Source organism: Cetorhinus maximus, chromosome 15 (genome assembly GCF_964194155.1).
Source record: "Cetorhinus maximus chromosome 15, sCetMax3.hap1.1, whole genome shotgun sequence".
NCBI lineage: Eukaryota > Metazoa > Chordata > Chondrichthyes > Lamniformes > Cetorhinidae > Cetorhinus > Cetorhinus maximus.
In genome coordinates, this window is record NC_135893.1 from 22,123,887 (window position 1) to 22,142,062 (window position 18,176).

Here is an 18,176-nt window from a genome sequence, read left to right on the forward strand (position 1 = left end):
GGAAGCTGCAAGGGAATGGAGCTAAGGTAAGATGGCGATTTGGGCAAAAAAAGTGGCAGATGAAATTCAGTGTCCATAAGTGTGAGGTGTTACATTTGGTAAAAGAAAGTTAAAGGAATTATACTTGAAATTGGGGGTGGTTGGTTAATGTGGAATTAGAGAGGGATTTTGGAGTTCAGATTCACATGACCTTAACAGCAGCAGCACAAATGGATATGGCCATAAAAATCTACTGGAATAGTGTTTTTTATGACAATATAAATTGTATAATAGTAAATCTATATGAAGCACTTATACAGCCACAGTTTTGGTCCCCAAACTACAGTAAGATTGTTGAGGCAATAAAAAGAGAACAAGATAGATTGACTAGGATGCTGCCTGGGGATGTAGAAATACAAATGTGCAAATAAAAGACTTGAAAAAATTGTGTTCTTTGCAACAAAATAGGGGAGATCATGCGGTGATTTAATGTGTTTAAATTCTGAAGGGATGAGATCCAGTCGACAGAAACAGACCCTTTCCAGCAGTTGAGTGTTCTGGAAGATAGCGTCATAATTATAATATTAAATGGAACAGATCTAGGACAGAGGGGCAGGAGAAATTTTTTGTACATAGAGATTATACTTGCATTGCAATACCAGAGAAAGTATTTACTGCAAAGATCAGGCCACCCTTTACAAAGAGGGATAAAGAAATATAAGAACAAATAAGATTAGGACTATTGCTTGCATGGAGGAAAAGCACCAATGCAAATGGTTGGAACAAGTGGCCTGCTTTGTGTTGTAAAAGCTCTCGCTACATTGCCCAACAAAGTACCCCTAACTCACTGCACCAAGACAACACTATCAGCGTGACATGTTCCATTTTTCACATCAATCTTCCTGTGGTCTCTTTGAGATTGTTCATTAGTGCTGAATTTAGGGCATATTTGGTGCTATTGGCCCTTGCCCACTAAAACTGAACCAAGATGATCCAATCTTATTTCACAGAGGTCCCTAACAGTCAGCAGAGAGGGGAGACATCCACCTCACCAGTCTAGTCTGGATTCAAATCCCTCAGTTGTAGAAGCAAAAGGCAAGTGCATTACACATTGTATCATCTATCCATTCACATTTGGCCCTCACTGTGCATCTTGCCCACCACAGACCAATCATTCTCCACCAAATCAGAAAATACACCCATCAAGTAGTTTAATTGGGTAAAACTTAAAAGCACAAAAGAGGTGAAGTCATCGTAGTCAATGAGGATTTTTCCTGGAATAAAAAGAGAAAGTGCTGGGAAAACTCAGCAGGTCTGGCAGCGTCCGTGGAGAGAGAAACAGAGTTAACATTTCAGGTCCAATATGACTCTTCTTCAGAACCAGGATGTTTCCTAATTTGACAAAGGATGATAAATCTTTCATGGGCAAAATGAACTGTGAGGCTAAGAAGTGATGTAATAGAAGGTTTTAACAGGATGAAAGGCTTTAATCGGGTGAATTAAGAATGACGTTTCCTATGGTTGGGTAGTCAGTGACAACAGATAAAAGCAAAATACTGCGGATGCTGCAAATATGAAATAAAAACAGAAAATGCTGGAAAAACTCAGCAGTCTGTGGAGAGAGAAACAGAGTTAACGTTTCGAGTCCGTATGACTCTTCTTCAGACAACTGGTAATTAATTGAAAATTGTCACTGAAAGTGAGGAAAAAGGTAGATGGCTGCAGGGACACAGCAGGGCCATCAGTTCAGCTTTTCAATGCTCTGGGAAAGAGCTGGCACAGGCACAGTAGAGCAAATGGCCTTCTGTACAGTAAACTTCTAAGCTTCTATGGTTCCCTCTCTCTTCTCTCTCACCAGCTCCACTTCATAATTCCAATATTGTAGTTTTGTCACTCTTCAGCTAGTGTTATATTGTATTTCCCACAAGTAACACAATTCTGGTTTCAAATGATTTTCATGGGATTGAAATGGATGAGGAAGGGAACCATTCCAATCCACCTTAACCATTCAGCAAAAAAACTCCTACAGTTTCCAGATCACAAGTGCATGAGCAAATTGTGAGGAACTTATGAATATTTTCTGAGCCTACAACTGCATGCACAGTGCAATGGCCTCATTCACATGTAGTTCTGTATTCTAACTGGAATGCTTTCACAATCTCCACTATCTCATCTGATTGTGGGATCAATCTAGCCAATGGACCAACTTAAGACCATAAGGCATAGGAGCAGAAATTAGGCCATTCGGCCCATCGAGTCTGCTCCACCATTCAATCATGGCTGATAAGTTTCTCAACCCCATTCTCCTGCCTTCGCCCCGTAACCTTTGATCCCTTTACCAATCAAGAACCTATCTATCTTGGTCTTAAATACACTCAATGACCTGGCCTCCACAGCCTTCTGTGGCAATGAATTCCATAGATTCACCACTCTCTGGCTAAAGAAGTTTCTCCTCATCTCTGTTCTAAAAGCTCTTCCCTTTACTCTGAGGCTGTGCCCTCGGGTCCTAGTCCCTCCTACTAATGGAAACATCGTCCCCACGTCCACTCTTACAACACTGGCATCTATACAACAATGTGGAAAATTGCCCAGGTATGTCCTGTACACAAAAAGCAGGACAGATCCAACCAGGCCAATTACCGGCCCGTCAGTCTTCTGTAAGTTTCAATCAAATCCCCCCTCATCCTTCTAAACTCCATCGAGTATAGACCCAGAGTCCTCAAACGTTCCTCATATGTTAAGCCTTTCATTCCTGGGATCGTTCTCGTGAACCTCCTCTGGACCCTCTCCAGGGCTAGAACATCCTTCCTGAGGTACAGGGCCCAAAATTGCTCACAATATTCTAAATGTGGTCTGACCAGAGCCTTATAAAGCCTCAGCAGCACATCTCTGCTTTTACTTTTACTTCAAACAACATGGTACATAACTGAATAGCTTAAAAAGTAGAGAAAACTGTAGCAGATGCATAAGAAGTGGCCCTTGCAAGTGTCTCTTCTGTAAACATTTATTTCACTGAAAGATGCATTAAAATTACACATCTCTTATATTGTGCATATCCAGACTAAGAAGATCTGACTTGGGTAGCATGTATCTGCTTTTCTGAAGCATAGGTCTGGTTGAGCTTTAAGTCATACTCCAGACACACCAGACAATTGGTCATTTCTAAAAGTGCATTTCACCATTTTTATTCTATTGCATCTGATGTTATTGCCTTCCTAAGGACTAATATTGGGACAAATCAAATAATCATTGATCCCACAGGAAACCTGAGTGGCACATTTCAGAGTGCAATATGTTCCAAAGGACAAAGAATATTCTGCTATCATGCTACTCCATTTAGAAACTTATTCAAGAGCTAATCAAGGCACAAGTGTTAAGATGATCCTCAAGTTAAGCTAATGAGTATGTTACAACAGAGAAAAGAGAAAAGCTAAAATGTGCGCACATGTGACCTACATAGAGGAATATTCATCAAGAAAATCACTGAGATTAGTAGATCAGGAAACAAGCCAAAGAGAGAGAAAGGATAACCAAGGAGACAATCACCAATAGAGGTAGAGGCTGGTAAATAACTCCATGAGAGAATAGTAATCAGGAAGAGAATTACCTCGACAGGCAAAGATTGGAAAACAAAAGCAATACAGAGAGAAACAGAGATGCATTCATGTCACAACATTGCACTTTTAAATCAAATTAAGAATTAGAAACAGAACAAATATCAGCAGAAAGTGGCAGTGAGTTTCTGGGTGTTACTTGTGCAGTCACTCATGCATTGCACTCCCAGTAGATAGGCCACGCGTAATATTAAATCACCCTAACTGGAATAATCCAGGAGCATAATGTGAATATTTCAATTAATAGAAGCAAAATATGATGACATTAAATATCACCGAAATCAGATAAAAATGTAGGAAAATATTAAGCTGAAAACATTCCAAAATATAACAATAAAAAGTATTTTTACCTAATACTAATGACGAGTGCAGCTAGTCAGTGAAAAGAATTGAAAACTCTTCATGAAGTGTTCATCCACTCATTAACCAATAGATTTGTTGCTAGGCACCAATTACCTGGTCAATGAGGTGAACGGGTTTACTTGGTCAGCAAAATAACACTTTAAAAAACCAGACCGTAAATCCCAGCCGGAGGTAGATATAAGATGTTCAGCCTTTGCTCACAGTGACCCGCTTCCTGCTCCATTCAAGGTAAGTCCTACCTTTAGGTTATTGCACTCTTCCTTCCTCAAGTCAAGAAACATTGTCACAGAATTTGCTGGTAAAATAATGGTGAGTTTAATGCATGCCAGCATTACCCAGCAGTTTACAGCAAGGACGAGATATCCTGTGAGTTGTAACTTGCCACAAGCTACTGGACAATTTGTACCATCCCACTATTAGCTGCACAAAAACTTCCCTTCATTTCTGTTGCTTTTCTTTTCTCTCTTAATCCAATCTTTATTTCTCTCTTTTAATTTCTCATTCTGTACATAATTTGACTCAAATTCACTAAATTCCTTCACTGTAGTCCCTCTGTTTCTTCTTCTATTCCTAAATTTAATTGGGTAAGAAGATGGACTATTGGTCCCATCATTCACCAAGGTCTTAGATGCCCCATTGACCTTGCCATGCTGAAAACAAGTTGCAGTTCCAGCACAGAAATTTTTCGAACTGAATGTTAAGAAAAAAATTCTAACAAATGGGGCACACAGGTATACCCAAGCTAACTCTGGGCCACTGCAGCCCTTTCCCAACAACTGAAACCTGGGTCAAGGGTTGTTATGTGATTCTTTCTCTTTGTTATTTGTGTTATACTTTTCATACAGTTTGTTGTATCAATGCATTCCTCAGAGGCAGTGAATAGTCACTGCTTAATTTCAATCTTCTGATTCTAGGACTTTGAGAGGACTGTATTGCATTACATTTCATGGGCACATTTTTGCCATTTATGTCTGTTTTGAACCAACACCCAAGCCATGCGCTTCTGGCAACAACACTCTGGATTTCCTGTGTGTTCAGCAGGGTAAGGATTTGCTGCAGGAGGGTAAAGATTTGCTACATGATGACAAACGTGAATTATGTTATGCATGCATGACTTTTCTCCACCCCAATCTTCTCCTGAGGACACTGATTCTTGTTGCGGTATAGCTTCCATGGGCACCATCCTGCCTCCCATGCCTTGTCCAAGTGATTGTTCTTCATGTGTGAGTCTAGGTATTGACCTTTAATGATGGGGGTTCAGGTGGAGGCACCACTGCCAAGTATCATCTTGTCCTCACCAGATGTCTTAGCATGCACACCTTCCAGCGTTCGGGAACAAGAATCTAAGCTGATTTTTTGAATTCTCTTGAACCCAAAGCCAGTGTGCCACCACTACTGATGCTCTGACTGGGCCCAATTAACAGAAGACTGGAGAGTGAACCAGGGGCTATTCTGAGCTATCAAATCACATATCACATTCACCCATCAGATAATTTAAGGAGCTTGATATGTGTGGCTTTTAATTAGATGTTTGTATTCCAGTGATACTATTAGAGTTCCTGGAGTGAAGTGACTAAACAGTAAAGTTATGACCCCTAAACAAAAACAGAATTACCTGGAAAAACTCAGCAGGTCTGGCAGCATCGGCGGAGAAGAAAAGAGTTGATGTTTCGAGTCCTCATGACCCTTCAGCAGAACTGAGTAAAGTTAGGAGAGGGGTGAAATATAAGCTGGTTTAAGGTGGGGTGGGGGGGGGTGGTTCTAGGGGCAAGCACGCAGTGATAGGAGCAGATAATCAAAAGATGTCACAGATAAAAGGAACAAAGAGGTGTTGAAGGTGGTGATATTATCTAAGAAAATGTGCTAATTAAGAATGGATGGCAGGACACTCAAGGTACAGCTCTAGTGGGGGTGGGGTGGAAAGACTGACAGGGCATTAAAGGTATAGCTTTAAAAATAATGGAAATAGGTGGGAAAAGAAAAATCTATATAAATTATTGGAAAAAACAAAAGGGAGTTGGAAGAAACGGAGAGGGGGTGGGGATGGGGGAGGGAGTTTAAGATCTAAAGTTGTTGAATTCAATATTAAGCCCGTAAGGCTGTAAAGTGCCTAGTCGGAAGATGAGAAGTGAAGCCCAACGCAAACTGGAGGAACAGCACCTCATCTTCCAACTAGGCACTTTACAGCCTTCCGGGCTGAATATTGAATTCAACAACTTTAGATCTTAAACTCCCTCCTCCATCCCCACCCCCTCTCCGTTTCTTCCCCCTCCTTTTTGTTTTTTCCAATAATTTTTATATAGATTTTTCTTTTCCCACCTATTTCCATTATTTTTAAATCTATACCTTTAATGCCCCGTCAGTCTTTCCACCCCACCCCCACTAGAGCTGTACCTTGAGTATCCTGCCATCCATTCTTAATTAGCACATTTTCTTAGATAATATCACCACCTTCAACACCTCTTTGTTCCTTTTATCTGTGACATCTTTTGATTATCTGCTCCTATCACTGCTTGCTTGTCCCTACTACCACCCCCCCCAACTTCTCGCCCCCCCCACCCCCCCACCTTAAACCAGTTTATATTTCACCCCTCTCCTAACTATACTCAGTTCTGCTGAAGGGTCATGAGGACTCGAAACGTCAACTCTTTTCTTCTCCGCCGATGCTGCCAGACCTGCTGAGTTTTTCCAGGTAATTCTGTTTTTGTTTTGGATTTCCAGCATCCACAGTAGTTTTTTGTTTTTATATAAGTTATGGCCCCTGTTCATTGGCTCTGTTTCTGAAATTTAAAATGAGAAAAATATTTAAATATCCAACAGGTGGAGTGGGACTGGTCAGTTCTAGTTCACGTGTGCGTTAAGTTGTTAAATCCCACAGAATCTGAAATTAGGTTAAATTTAATCAGGGATCCCTAGGCAACACAATTGTTAAATTTGATCTTCAGTATCCCTCTCTTACTTTGTTTATATATGAAGGGCAGGGGCAGGCGAAAAGGCCAAGCGGCCTTTACATTTTTTTAGGAAACCTCATCCACGAGCGGGATGAGGTTTCCTAAAGCTTTTATGAATTAAATAAAAAGTTTTCCTAAAAATTAAAAACATGCCCCATCTCATGTGACACAGTCACATGAGGGGACATGTTTCATTGAATGTTTATTGATTTTATTTATTATTTTCAAAATCACTTCAATCTCCCTGAGGCAGCTCCGTCCTTAATTGGCCTGCCCGCATAAAATGGCGGAGGCGATCGCGGGCGGCAGTCAGCTCTGCGACCGCCCCTGCCTGCTCCCGCCGAGCCTGCCCAACATGGGAAAAATTCCGGCCATAGAATAGCACACAATCGAAGGCGGCTGCTTAGCTCCTCGTGCCTGTGCATGTCAACATGTGATAAAAAAACACTTCTTGACTCCTTTTGCGCTACTTTTGTGGTGGGTTTTGAGGGAACAGTCTCCGACCTGGCAACTCTGTGATAGTGTGATGATGGGAGAGGGGGAATTTCAACCCCTCGAAACTATTACTCATGTAAAAGTTGACCCCCTACATTTTGGCCAAATATTTAGTCTTAGAAAATCAACTTTCACAGGATTATATATGGTTTTCCTTTTTCCTAATGCTCCAATGTGACTAAATTGAAGTAAAATGAGGAAAGTGAAGGTCTGGCATGTTTTCCTCTCAAGAAAGCAGCTCCTACATAACATGAGGGTAAAGAAATAGAAAGATATCTAAATAGGGCAAGATTAAGTAACAAGTGCGGGAGAGCATAAATACCACTACAGACCTCCTGGGTCGAATGGCCTGTTTCTGTGCTGTAAATGATATATAATTCCATGTAAAGGTACAGGATATTCAGATCATGACCTCTGTCCTGCTGTGCTGTACTCTAATGTACCCCTGACTTGCTGACTGTGCCTACAAGCTGCCTATACCTTTGCCTGTGCTTCCTTAACTGAAATTTATTAACTGTAATATGACATGTGAAGTATTTAGCAACCTCAGAAATGTGTTGAGAAAATTCCTCTGTTCAGTACAAGTTAGTAACATTGTAAATATATTATAAAAGAATATGCTTAAAGATTTCACCAGGTTGAATAAACTGAGAGAAGTCCCCACAATGTTTACAATGCTGTGACTGCACAGGAAAATCGGCCCCAGTTTGAAGAACTTCAGGGAAAAGAACTTCAGGAAATTCAATGTTAAAACCAGAAAATGGTGAATGGTGAAAATGCTGAATTTGCAAGTGGATCAGGACAAGGCTGATTGGGACTGAATACAGCTTTATGCCAGGTGGACCTCTTGAGGTTAGTGGAGGAAACATTGAAAAGGTTGACCTTGGAGGTGATAAGGGCTTAGATGAGGGGTTCAATGGTCACAGGGACACAGCTGATTAACATTACAGAGGTAAAAATAGCAAATATGGGTGACAAACTGGGCATGAATTTGAAAGTCAAACCCGCTCTACCAGAATAATGAAGTGTGCAGACAGGTTTATTCTGACTGTACAGTCAAGGAATAGCATGTAATCACAGGCTGCAGTGTGGACTTTCTGTAGTTTAATGAAACATCAACATCTTACAGGTGCTGCTGGCCCTGTTGTGCATTCCCAGTCTATTCCATTCTAATTTTGTTAGACGTAGAATTGCTTGGTAACCAAATTGAGTTACTCAGTAAATATACCAGGATGATCACCTGAACAAGGATATAACATGCAGTATTAGTACATGTTTGCACCAACAATCACTGGTAGCACAACATTTATTCATAAATGGAAACCAAAGGTTCATTTCTTTCGTGAGCTGACTCTCTGTAATGCCTGATTGATTTTACTGTAATGTATTCCCTTTCTCTGTCAGTGTTGACTATTTCCTTAAGGAGACGTCCAACTAACCTCAGCTCAGAGAACTTAAGCACAGATTGACAAAAATCAAAAGTTTATGGACTCCTAAATCTGTTTAGGGATAGTTATGAACCAATTTATTTGATCAGTTAAAAAGGTGAGCTGATGGATACAGATCATTGGTAAATTTCCTGCTACTTGTCCAGTTACCACCACCTTTTTAATCCATTGCCTTGCAGTGTTATCCAAAGCAAGCTGTGATGAATCCAAGCTTCCAAATATGAATAGGCATTTGGACAAGGTGTAAGAGGGTTACTGGCACCTATGAAGCTGTACTCTACAAGAGTACAAGTCTTCAGGTCTGCACCTTCAAATCCCATTAATGAGCCCAGTAAGTCAACAATAGTGCTCTCCAGTACTGCAGGCCTGCCTGGCATCACACTTGAGAATGGGAATAAGGCCTGTTTATGTTTGAAGAACAATAATTAACACAAATTCTATCACATCGAAGAATGTCTATATGTGCCATAGTGCTGTCCATAGATTCTAATCCACGACTCTACTGAGACCCAGAGCTGCCTGTGGATTCAGACTGATACTCTGTTACTTGTTGCATTTTTTAAAATCAGTCTTCTGCTGAAATTATTCATCTAGATATGAATTGTAAAGAAAATATGAACAAATGCATCCAGCAGATAGTGGTGGATGATGAGGCTTCGTCTATATATATTATTCCCTACATGTTCAGGTCCTTATCAGTCCAGGCCTCAGGAGTTGACTCTTAGTGGAGGGCAGGTAATAAGGAAGGGACATAAATGCTGAAATAAGCCTCCTGTTCAGACACTTCCAAGTAACTGAACAGACAGAAACATGAGCAAATTGTTTGGTATGGGTTGCCTGTATGTCCCTTCAGTTGACATCTGGCACCAGGAGAGGGAACAGGAGAACATTTTTAAAAAGTGAAAAGAGGTCTCAATAAACTGCCTAAAAAATATCTTCAGTGAAATACAACTCCCTACATGGCAATTCCTTGCTCTCTGCCAGAACTCACTGTAGAGCTGTTTTTTTAAATATACTTTATTCATAAAATATCTGAAAGAACATTACAAAACATTTCACAATGACCATCACAAAAAGTGCAATCATATTCAAGTTTTCCACATAGATCATGAGGCGTTTCAATACAATCAATGAACATTACAGACATTTCAACATGGTCATTATGGACAGTCATACAGTGCAATGGTATTTAAGTTATCGACATACATCATGTTGCACTCTCAGGTGCTTCAATACAATTGTGATATATGTAATATTCACTGCATACATTCAATGTGAGTCATACAGCCTGAGGGATTGATACAATTCCCAGCCCCTCCATGCACTATGGCTGAAAGGTCTTAGACAGCAACATTTCCCCATTGCGAGGCTGCCCCAAGGTTAATGCGTCCCTCAGCATGTAGTCCTGGACCTTGGAATGTGCTAGTCTGCAACACCTGGCCAGGGACAACTCTTTTTTTTTGTAAAAATATACTTTATTCATAAAAAATCTTCAATCACATTCAAAACCATTTCAAAAACAACATTACAAGGGTACAATCCAGGTTAAACTTTTACAAAATGTATCACCAGGTGCATCAGTACAAACAATATTACAATCATTTACAGCCTTTCATTTTGATCTGTACAGCCCGAGGGGCTCTAAACAGTTCCCAGTCTCTCGGTGCGCTGTGGTAGAAAGGTCTTAGACAGCGACCCTTCCCCATTGCGCCTTTGCGGCAGCTGCCCCAAGCTTTAGTGCGTCCCTCAGCACGTAGTCCTGGACTTTGGATTGTGCCAGTCCGCAACAATCGGTCGGGGACAACTCTTTGTGCTGGAAGACCAACAAGTTTCGGGCAGACCAAAGCGCGTCTTTCACCGAGTTGATGATCCTCCAGCTGCAGTCGATGTTTATCTCGGTGTGTGTCCCTGGGAACAGCCCGTAGAGCACAGAGTCCTGTGTCACAGAACTGCTCGGGATGAACCTCGACAGCAACCACTGCATCTCTCTCCAGACTTTCTTTGCAAAGGCACAATCCACAAGGAGGTGAACAACGGTCTCTTCCCCACCACAGCCACCTCGAGGGCAACGTGCAGAGGGGGTGAGCCTCCTGGCGTGTAGGAAGGATCTGACGGGGAGGGCCTTTCTCACCACCAGCCAAGCTACGCCTTGGTGCTTGTTGGAAAGTTCTGGCGATGAGGCATTCTGCCAAATGACTTTGACAGTCTGCTCGGGGAACCATCCCACAGGGTCCACCCTCTCCTTTTCCAGCTCCGGGTGAATGGCTACTGAGCAAAGATGAGAGAGGGGAAATTGCAAGAGTCTAACGACCCACATTTATGATGTGCTGGGACTAGGATGAGGACAGAAAACAGGAAAAAGAAGTGCCACAAATGGTGCCAAGTGTGAAAACCTGTGAAAGTACTGATCGTGTTCAACGGGCTCGATTTAAAAATACACCTTTGTGCCGATTCATTTACATTTTAAGACATCTTTTTTTCAGGTTGCTAATCTGGAGGTAACAAGTTTTAAGGAGCGAGGCGATGGAATTGGAGACTACAGCTCAGCTCATCTTTTATGGGTTGCTGGTGTTTCTGGGGATTTTGGGGAATATTTTGGTCTTGGTGACAATACTCGCCACCACCGTGGAGAGCCACGGCCTCGCCGCCTCTGACATCATCCTAACCAACCTGGCAGCCGTCAACTTGCTCATTTCCATTTTTCGGAACATCCTCCTGTTCATTACGGAGTCGGGGGTGAAGATTCTGCTGAGCCTCCACTGGTGCCGAGTGTTCATGTTCCTCTGGGTGTGGCTGAAGTCTGTGAGCGTGTGGGTCACTTTCTGTCTGAGCTATTTCCACTTTCTCAAAATAAAACAGCACTTCCACCTGAGCACAAAGATGAAGGAGATCATGTACGTGTTGGCGATATTATTTGCGGTGTGGCTTGTTAATTTCCTCTATGCAATCCCAGCTTTCATTTACAGCCGGACTGCCAGTGGGAACGAGACGAAGATCCTGATGGTGATCAGCACCACCATGGAGCCTTTCCTGGGCTGTGTCTGGAAGTTTCCCACTCCGGAGAGCGGCATAACGTTCGCAGTGGTCTCCCTCATTCTTCATGAACTCATACCCATCATATTCATGGTCAGCACCAATCTCAGCACCGTGTACTATCTCAGCAAACACATCAGGGCGATCGCGGACGAGCACTTGCACAGTGTGCAAATGGAGAGGACAGCAGCCAAGTTGATCATGGCGCTAGTGACACTGTTTGTCCTGTGTACAGGCACCCACTTGCTGGCTGTCAGTTACTACAATCACAATGGGGGCCCGTCCACTGCCTTTCTGTTGACTCTGGCGAAGTACTGCGCCACCGTGTTTATAGGCTTCAGTCCTCTGTTGCTCGCTGCAGGACACAGCAAGTTGCGACATAAAGTCTGCAAGGTGTTGCACATTAAAGTATTTTAGTTTTCTTTTTTTTAAAAAAATAAAGCAGCCCAGTTCTTAACAAGTAGTGCCGAACTTAGATATCTGAGGGCTGATGAATATACAGTGTGTCCTGTTAATCGGCCGTGAGTTTAGGGTTCCTGCTGTTCTGATCCATATTTCCTCGCCCAGAACTGCCGACTTCCATCCCCGGTGGATTTTCCACCCTTTTCACTTCAGTTTTTTCTCTCTCACAGGTTGTGGGCATCGCTGCCTGGGCTGGGCCAGCATTTATTACCCGTCCCTATTTATCCATTCACAGGATGTGGGCTTTGCTGGCTGGGCCAGCTTTTATTACCCATCCCTAGTTGCCCTTGAGAAGGTGGTGGTGACAACTGAGTGGCTTGCTAGGCCATTTCTGAGGGCATTTTTGAGAGTCAACCACATTGCTGGGTGCCTGGAGTCAAATGTAGTCACATGTAGGCCAGACCAGGTAAGGATGGCAGATTTCCTTCCAGTGAACCAGATGGGTTTTCACAACAATCGACAATGGTTTCCCAGTCATTAGATTTTTCATTCCAGATTTTTATTGAATTCAAATTTCACCATCAACCATGGTGGGATTCGAACCCAGGTCCGTGGCCAGCAACAGTACCACATTGCCCTTGAGAAGGTGGTGGTGAGCCACCTTCTTGAACTGCTGTAGTCCATGTGGTGTGGGTACACACAGAGCACTGTTAGGAAGCAAGTTCCAGGATATTGATCCAGCGGCAGTGAAGGAACTGTCTCTATTTTTCCGTTTTTATAATTCAGTAACTGATCCCCTTAATATTCTTCAAATTTTCCAACCCAGTCAAGTGTACTGAGCCATAACATTCAGGAAGGTCCCAAGTTTGAATTCCAAATCAATATGCTTAGTCAGCAGAGATCAGCTAGGGTGGTGGTTAGTGGTCAGAAGGTTATGGGTTTCAAGTCCCACTCCAGAGAGACTTGAGCACATAATCCAGTATGGTACTGAGGGAGTACTGTAGTGTTGGGGGCATCCACTTTTGGACGAGACATTAAATTGAGTCCCCGGGCACCTTAAGTAGCCAATTAATGACCACTTAAGGGCCTCAGCCCACTGTTGCTGGTATTAACCCACTGTCGGTGGGCCTGTCACCATGCAGTGTGCACGACAGGTAAAGCTGTGCGGGTTGCTTGTCACCTCCAGGTGAGGGTCCCTCGATCAAAGGCACTAAATGCCTGATCGAGGGACTGGATGTCGGGAAGGAGGGGATTGTTGTTGAGAGCCACCTCCCTGTCCTTGCTGCCACCCCCCTGCATTCTTCTCCCCACGACCCCTACCACATTACTACTTACCTGTGGCCTGGGTCACTCCAAGTTCCTGTGACTCCAGCGCCTGTCCTTCCAGCAGCAGCCACAGCCTTTCTACTGGCGCTGCTGAGCACAAGGGCGAGCTGAGTCTTCCACTCCCTGGGGTCTTGATTCCATGGGAAGGTCGCTGCTGGCCTCGCCACTGCCTGACTGGCTCCCAAAAAGAGGCAGCATGGGTTTCTCACCAGCTCTCCAGCTGGCAGGCAAGACCCGATGCCTCAAAAAGATTCTGCCCCCCCCCTGTCTTCCCTTTCAGATGGATGTAAAGATGACACTATATCAATGAAGGACAATGGAGTTCTCCATGTCCTGGCAAATATTTATCCCTCAACCAATGTCACTAAAGTAGATTATCTGGCCATTATCATGTTGCTGTTTGTGGCACCTTACTGTCACAAACAGGCCACCATGTCTCTTACATGACAACAGTAACTGCATTTCAAAAGTACATCATTAGATGTAAAGTGCATGGGAATGTTGATGTTATGAAAGGTGCTATATAAATGCAAGTTTTTTTTGGGGGGGGGGTGCATTACAATTGGTTTTCGTGCCTCTGGGTTAAGAAATTGAAAAGAACTGGAATTCCTACTCCTGATCACCATCCAGTGCTGGAAAATGTACAAGCCGATATTGGGTGGTGACAGAATCAGGCTCAGCTGTGACATCCCCTATGACTTGCCAAAATTAACTGTATCACCTCACACTTGAAAAATAACCCCTTGAATGAGGAATCTGTGGGTTGTCAATGCTCAAGATCCTGTACATAGTAGAGTCATTAGATGTGGGCAGACGGAAGAACTGCATAAAGCATTAATTTTCTCTCTGAGAAGGAGGCGTAGAGGGCCCCCTCCTCAAATTGGGTAGCCCTCAAACACAATGCTTTATCAGAAAGTATCATCAGCTTCCTGAAATAAGACAATCAAGTCACCTGATGGATCAAGTAGTTTGAAAAATGCAAAAATGTTTGAGCATAGAATCATCGAATGGCTACAGCACAGAAGGAGGCCATGTGGCCTGTTACGACCAAGCTGGGTCTCTGTAAGATCAACTCATCTAGTCCACCTTACCTGCCTTTTCCCTGTCACTATGCGAATATTTTCTCTTCAGATAATTATCCAATTTTCTTTAGAAGAATGAAGAACGTGCTGATATCAACATATGCTGACATTGACAACATTTTCAATACAGCGAGATCTTTCATTCTGAGCGCTGTCCCACTGAGTTCTCCAGATACTCATAGCTCAGTAGCTCCATCTTGTGTTTCATCCATGTTCAGCTGCTCTGCGATGGTGTGTTTTTGCTGCTGTCTTTCTTTCCATAGGTCTCAAAGTGATAAAAAAACTAATTGCAAAGAATCAATATTGCAAAAAGCAATATGTCAATAGCGTGTCAAAAAATGCAACAGAGTAATTTACACCATTTATGGCCATTATTCATTTATTATGTATTTTAAAATGAACATATCAAATCATCGTGGAATGGTAATTAACAAAATGCATAGAATGCTGAATTACATTGCTAGACCAGTTGAGTACAAGCCAGAAGATATTATACTAAAATTGTACAGTGCATTGGGGGTGTAGTTTTGGTTGTAAGGACAAAAGGGAAACATTCAACTCTTAAAGACTGTGAAGAGGAGGACCTCAAACTGGTCCCTAGTGATTGAGGATTGATTTTGAATAAAGATTGGAGAAAGTGGACTCTTTATCCAAGAGTGACGGTGACTATGAGGAAACCTTACAGAAGTATACAACATATTAAACTTTACTTCAAGAAATGCCAGGATACTAGAACAAGAGGGTATTGGTTAAAACTGATGTAAGGAATGTTGAGGGCAGATATCAGGAACTATTTTTTATGCAAAGAGCAACCAAGAAAGAAAAGAAACCTGGGCCTCTCAATACACAATAAAATAACAGTATGGATGTGTGGGTTTTATTCTGCTGGATGAGCTAAAATGGTTATGACATCCAAACCTATCTTGTGATTTTACCTATATTGCTAAGATTAATAAAACCTACAGTTAACCCATGTACATTGCTCTTTGTGTGCTTGCATTAATTCAAGCATTTTCATTACTGAGTATGCATCTGTGACATCCACATTGAATTGTGGGATTCAAATCCGCGTCTCGTTAGAAACTGGAATTTTAAGTCCAGCGCCTTAGACCGCTCGGCCACACTACCACAGTGCAACATACTGAATTGTGTAGGAACCAATTTTCACATCATCTGGAAGATAAGTATTTAATCACCAACAGGTGGTGAACCACAATCTTGCCCCTAAATTTCACATCACTGCACATATCCAACCTCTTTTAACACAGCAGTAAATATTTATTGAAAGTCAGTTAAAAACACCACTATAGCTCATTATTATGGACACAGCAAATGAACTTAACCTGCACAATTTGGCATTCAATACTCTATACCACCAGTGATCAGGCTCATACTTCTTAAGTGCATTTACATTTTTAAATATCATCTTCACTAAGAAAAGTGTTTTGACCTTGACTGTTCTCCTGTCTCCAAGTAGTTTAGGGAATCCCATGCACTAGCTTCTTTTATGGAGATCAATTTTAAAATTTGTAATGCCAAAAGGAAAACATGTGCTCTCTGTCCCAGGCATGACCTGGTCCATCCAACTAACCAAATGCCAACCAGGGATTTTCTAGGTGCTTTGAAGCATTATTTGCTAAATGCAATTCAATACAAAACATGCTATCGCTGTGTATTAATGTGATGTATACAGAGAGGCAGACTACCAGTCAATTATGTTATTGCAGACACAGTGAACTCTTTGATCAAGTGGGCCAGCATCAGGAAGATGCCAAGGGGACATGAGAGCCTTCCACATAAAGAGAAAGGAATAATCAGAGATCAGCCCTCAACAGTTAGTTACCACAGCAAACTAAGTACAGTTTGTAACCAAAAAACACAAACTGTAACTCAAGATTGTTGAAACATTGAGGGAACATTGCTGCCCAGTTCTCAATGTTCCAAGAATATGGAGGATTGACTATCTGACATCCTTCTTTCCTGAGAATGGAACATAGGGACAGAAGTAGGCCATTCAGCCCCTTGAGCCTCTTCTGGAATGTCTCCCAATCCAGAGAAAACTTTAAAACATTTCAGAAGATAAGCATTTGCCCAGGAAATTAATGACTTAAAATTTGAACTTGTATACATCATTAAATGTGAATTCACAGCTGACATAAGTATTTCCCCTCACAGTGAGATCTGCTTTGTAACATGGGTGTTGATGCAAAGTGGAAACAAGACAAAGAGCGATCATACCTCACCAACAACTGACCCGTGATATCAGAACTATGGTTACCACCTTACACACCTACTTACCAGAGCAGAATTGAACAGGTGGCATACTTGTGGTATTCACTGGTGAACTGCGCAAGTTTTGGCTGTCTGGATTGCTCTGAAGGGATGGAGGAAAATCTTAAGAAGAACAATTTGCACTTAAAATGGACCTTTAACATAGTAAAATGGCAAAATGTGCTTCACAGGAAAATTAACAAACAAAATTTGACACTGAATTACATAAGGCCATAATAGGACAGATGAACAAAAACTCAGCAAAAGGGGTAACTTATATAAAGCGTCTTAAAGGAGAAAGAGAGGTGGAAATGCAGATAAGCATTTTAAAATTGAGGTGTTGTCAAACCAGGAGCTAATGTAGGTCAGCGAGTATGGGAGCAAAGGATGAATGTGACTCGGCGCAGTTCAATATATAGGGAGCAGGGTTTTGAATGAACTCAAATCTATGGAGGGAGGAAGGTGAGAGGCCAGCCAGGAGAGCATTGAAATATTCTGGTGAAGAGTCATACGGACTCGAAACGTTAACTGTATTCCTCTCTGCAGATGTTGTCAGACCTGCTGAGTTTTTCCAGGTATTTTTGTTTTTGTTTTGAATTTCCAGCATCTGCAGTTTTTTGCTTTTATCTTTGAAATATTCAAGTCTGGAGGTAACATGAACATGGATATACATGAAATACATTTTTAAAAAATCACATTTTCCCCTTTCTTCCATGACAGGGTTGATGCTTGCTAAGTGAAGTTCAAGCACCTCCCAACCTCAAGTACTTCACTGAAATAACAATACTCTTCATGTGTTAATTTAGAAAATATCAGCAGGATATTTGACTGTTATGGGAGCACCACAGTGAAGCTCAATTTTGTTTCACCTAATGTTCACAATTCTTACTTTCCAGCAGGGATAACTCAATGGTGATCAAAATGTTGGCTAAGTTATCAGCTAAGATAAAAGCAGAATACAGTGGATGCTGGAAATCTGAAACAAAAACAAAAATAACTGGAAAAACTCATCAGGTCTGACAGCATCTGTGGAGAGGAAGACAGAGTTAACGCTTCGAGTCCGTATGACTCTTCATACTAAAGAAAAATAGAAATGAGGTGAAATATAAGCTGTTGGAGGGGGGTAGGACAGGTGGAGCTGGATAGAGGGCCAGTGATAGGTGGAGGCAAACAGAGTGCCAAAGATGTCATAGACAAAATGACAAAGGGGTG

At 42.0% G+C, this 18,176-nt stretch overlaps 1 protein-coding gene across 1 annotated transcript; it reads left to right on the forward strand.

The window, feature by feature from the left end:
* The first annotated feature begins 11,373 nt into the window (after nucleotides 1-11,373).
* Nucleotides 11,374-12,300, forward strand: LOC144691115 (olfactory receptor class A-like protein 4). The gene has a single exon (XM_078559188.1). It carries the CDS (start codon nucleotides 11,374-11,376, stop codon nucleotides 12,298-12,300), a length of 927 nt encoding a protein of 308 aa, XP_078415314.1.
* The last annotated feature ends 5,876 nt before the right edge of the window (nucleotides 12,301-18,176 follow it).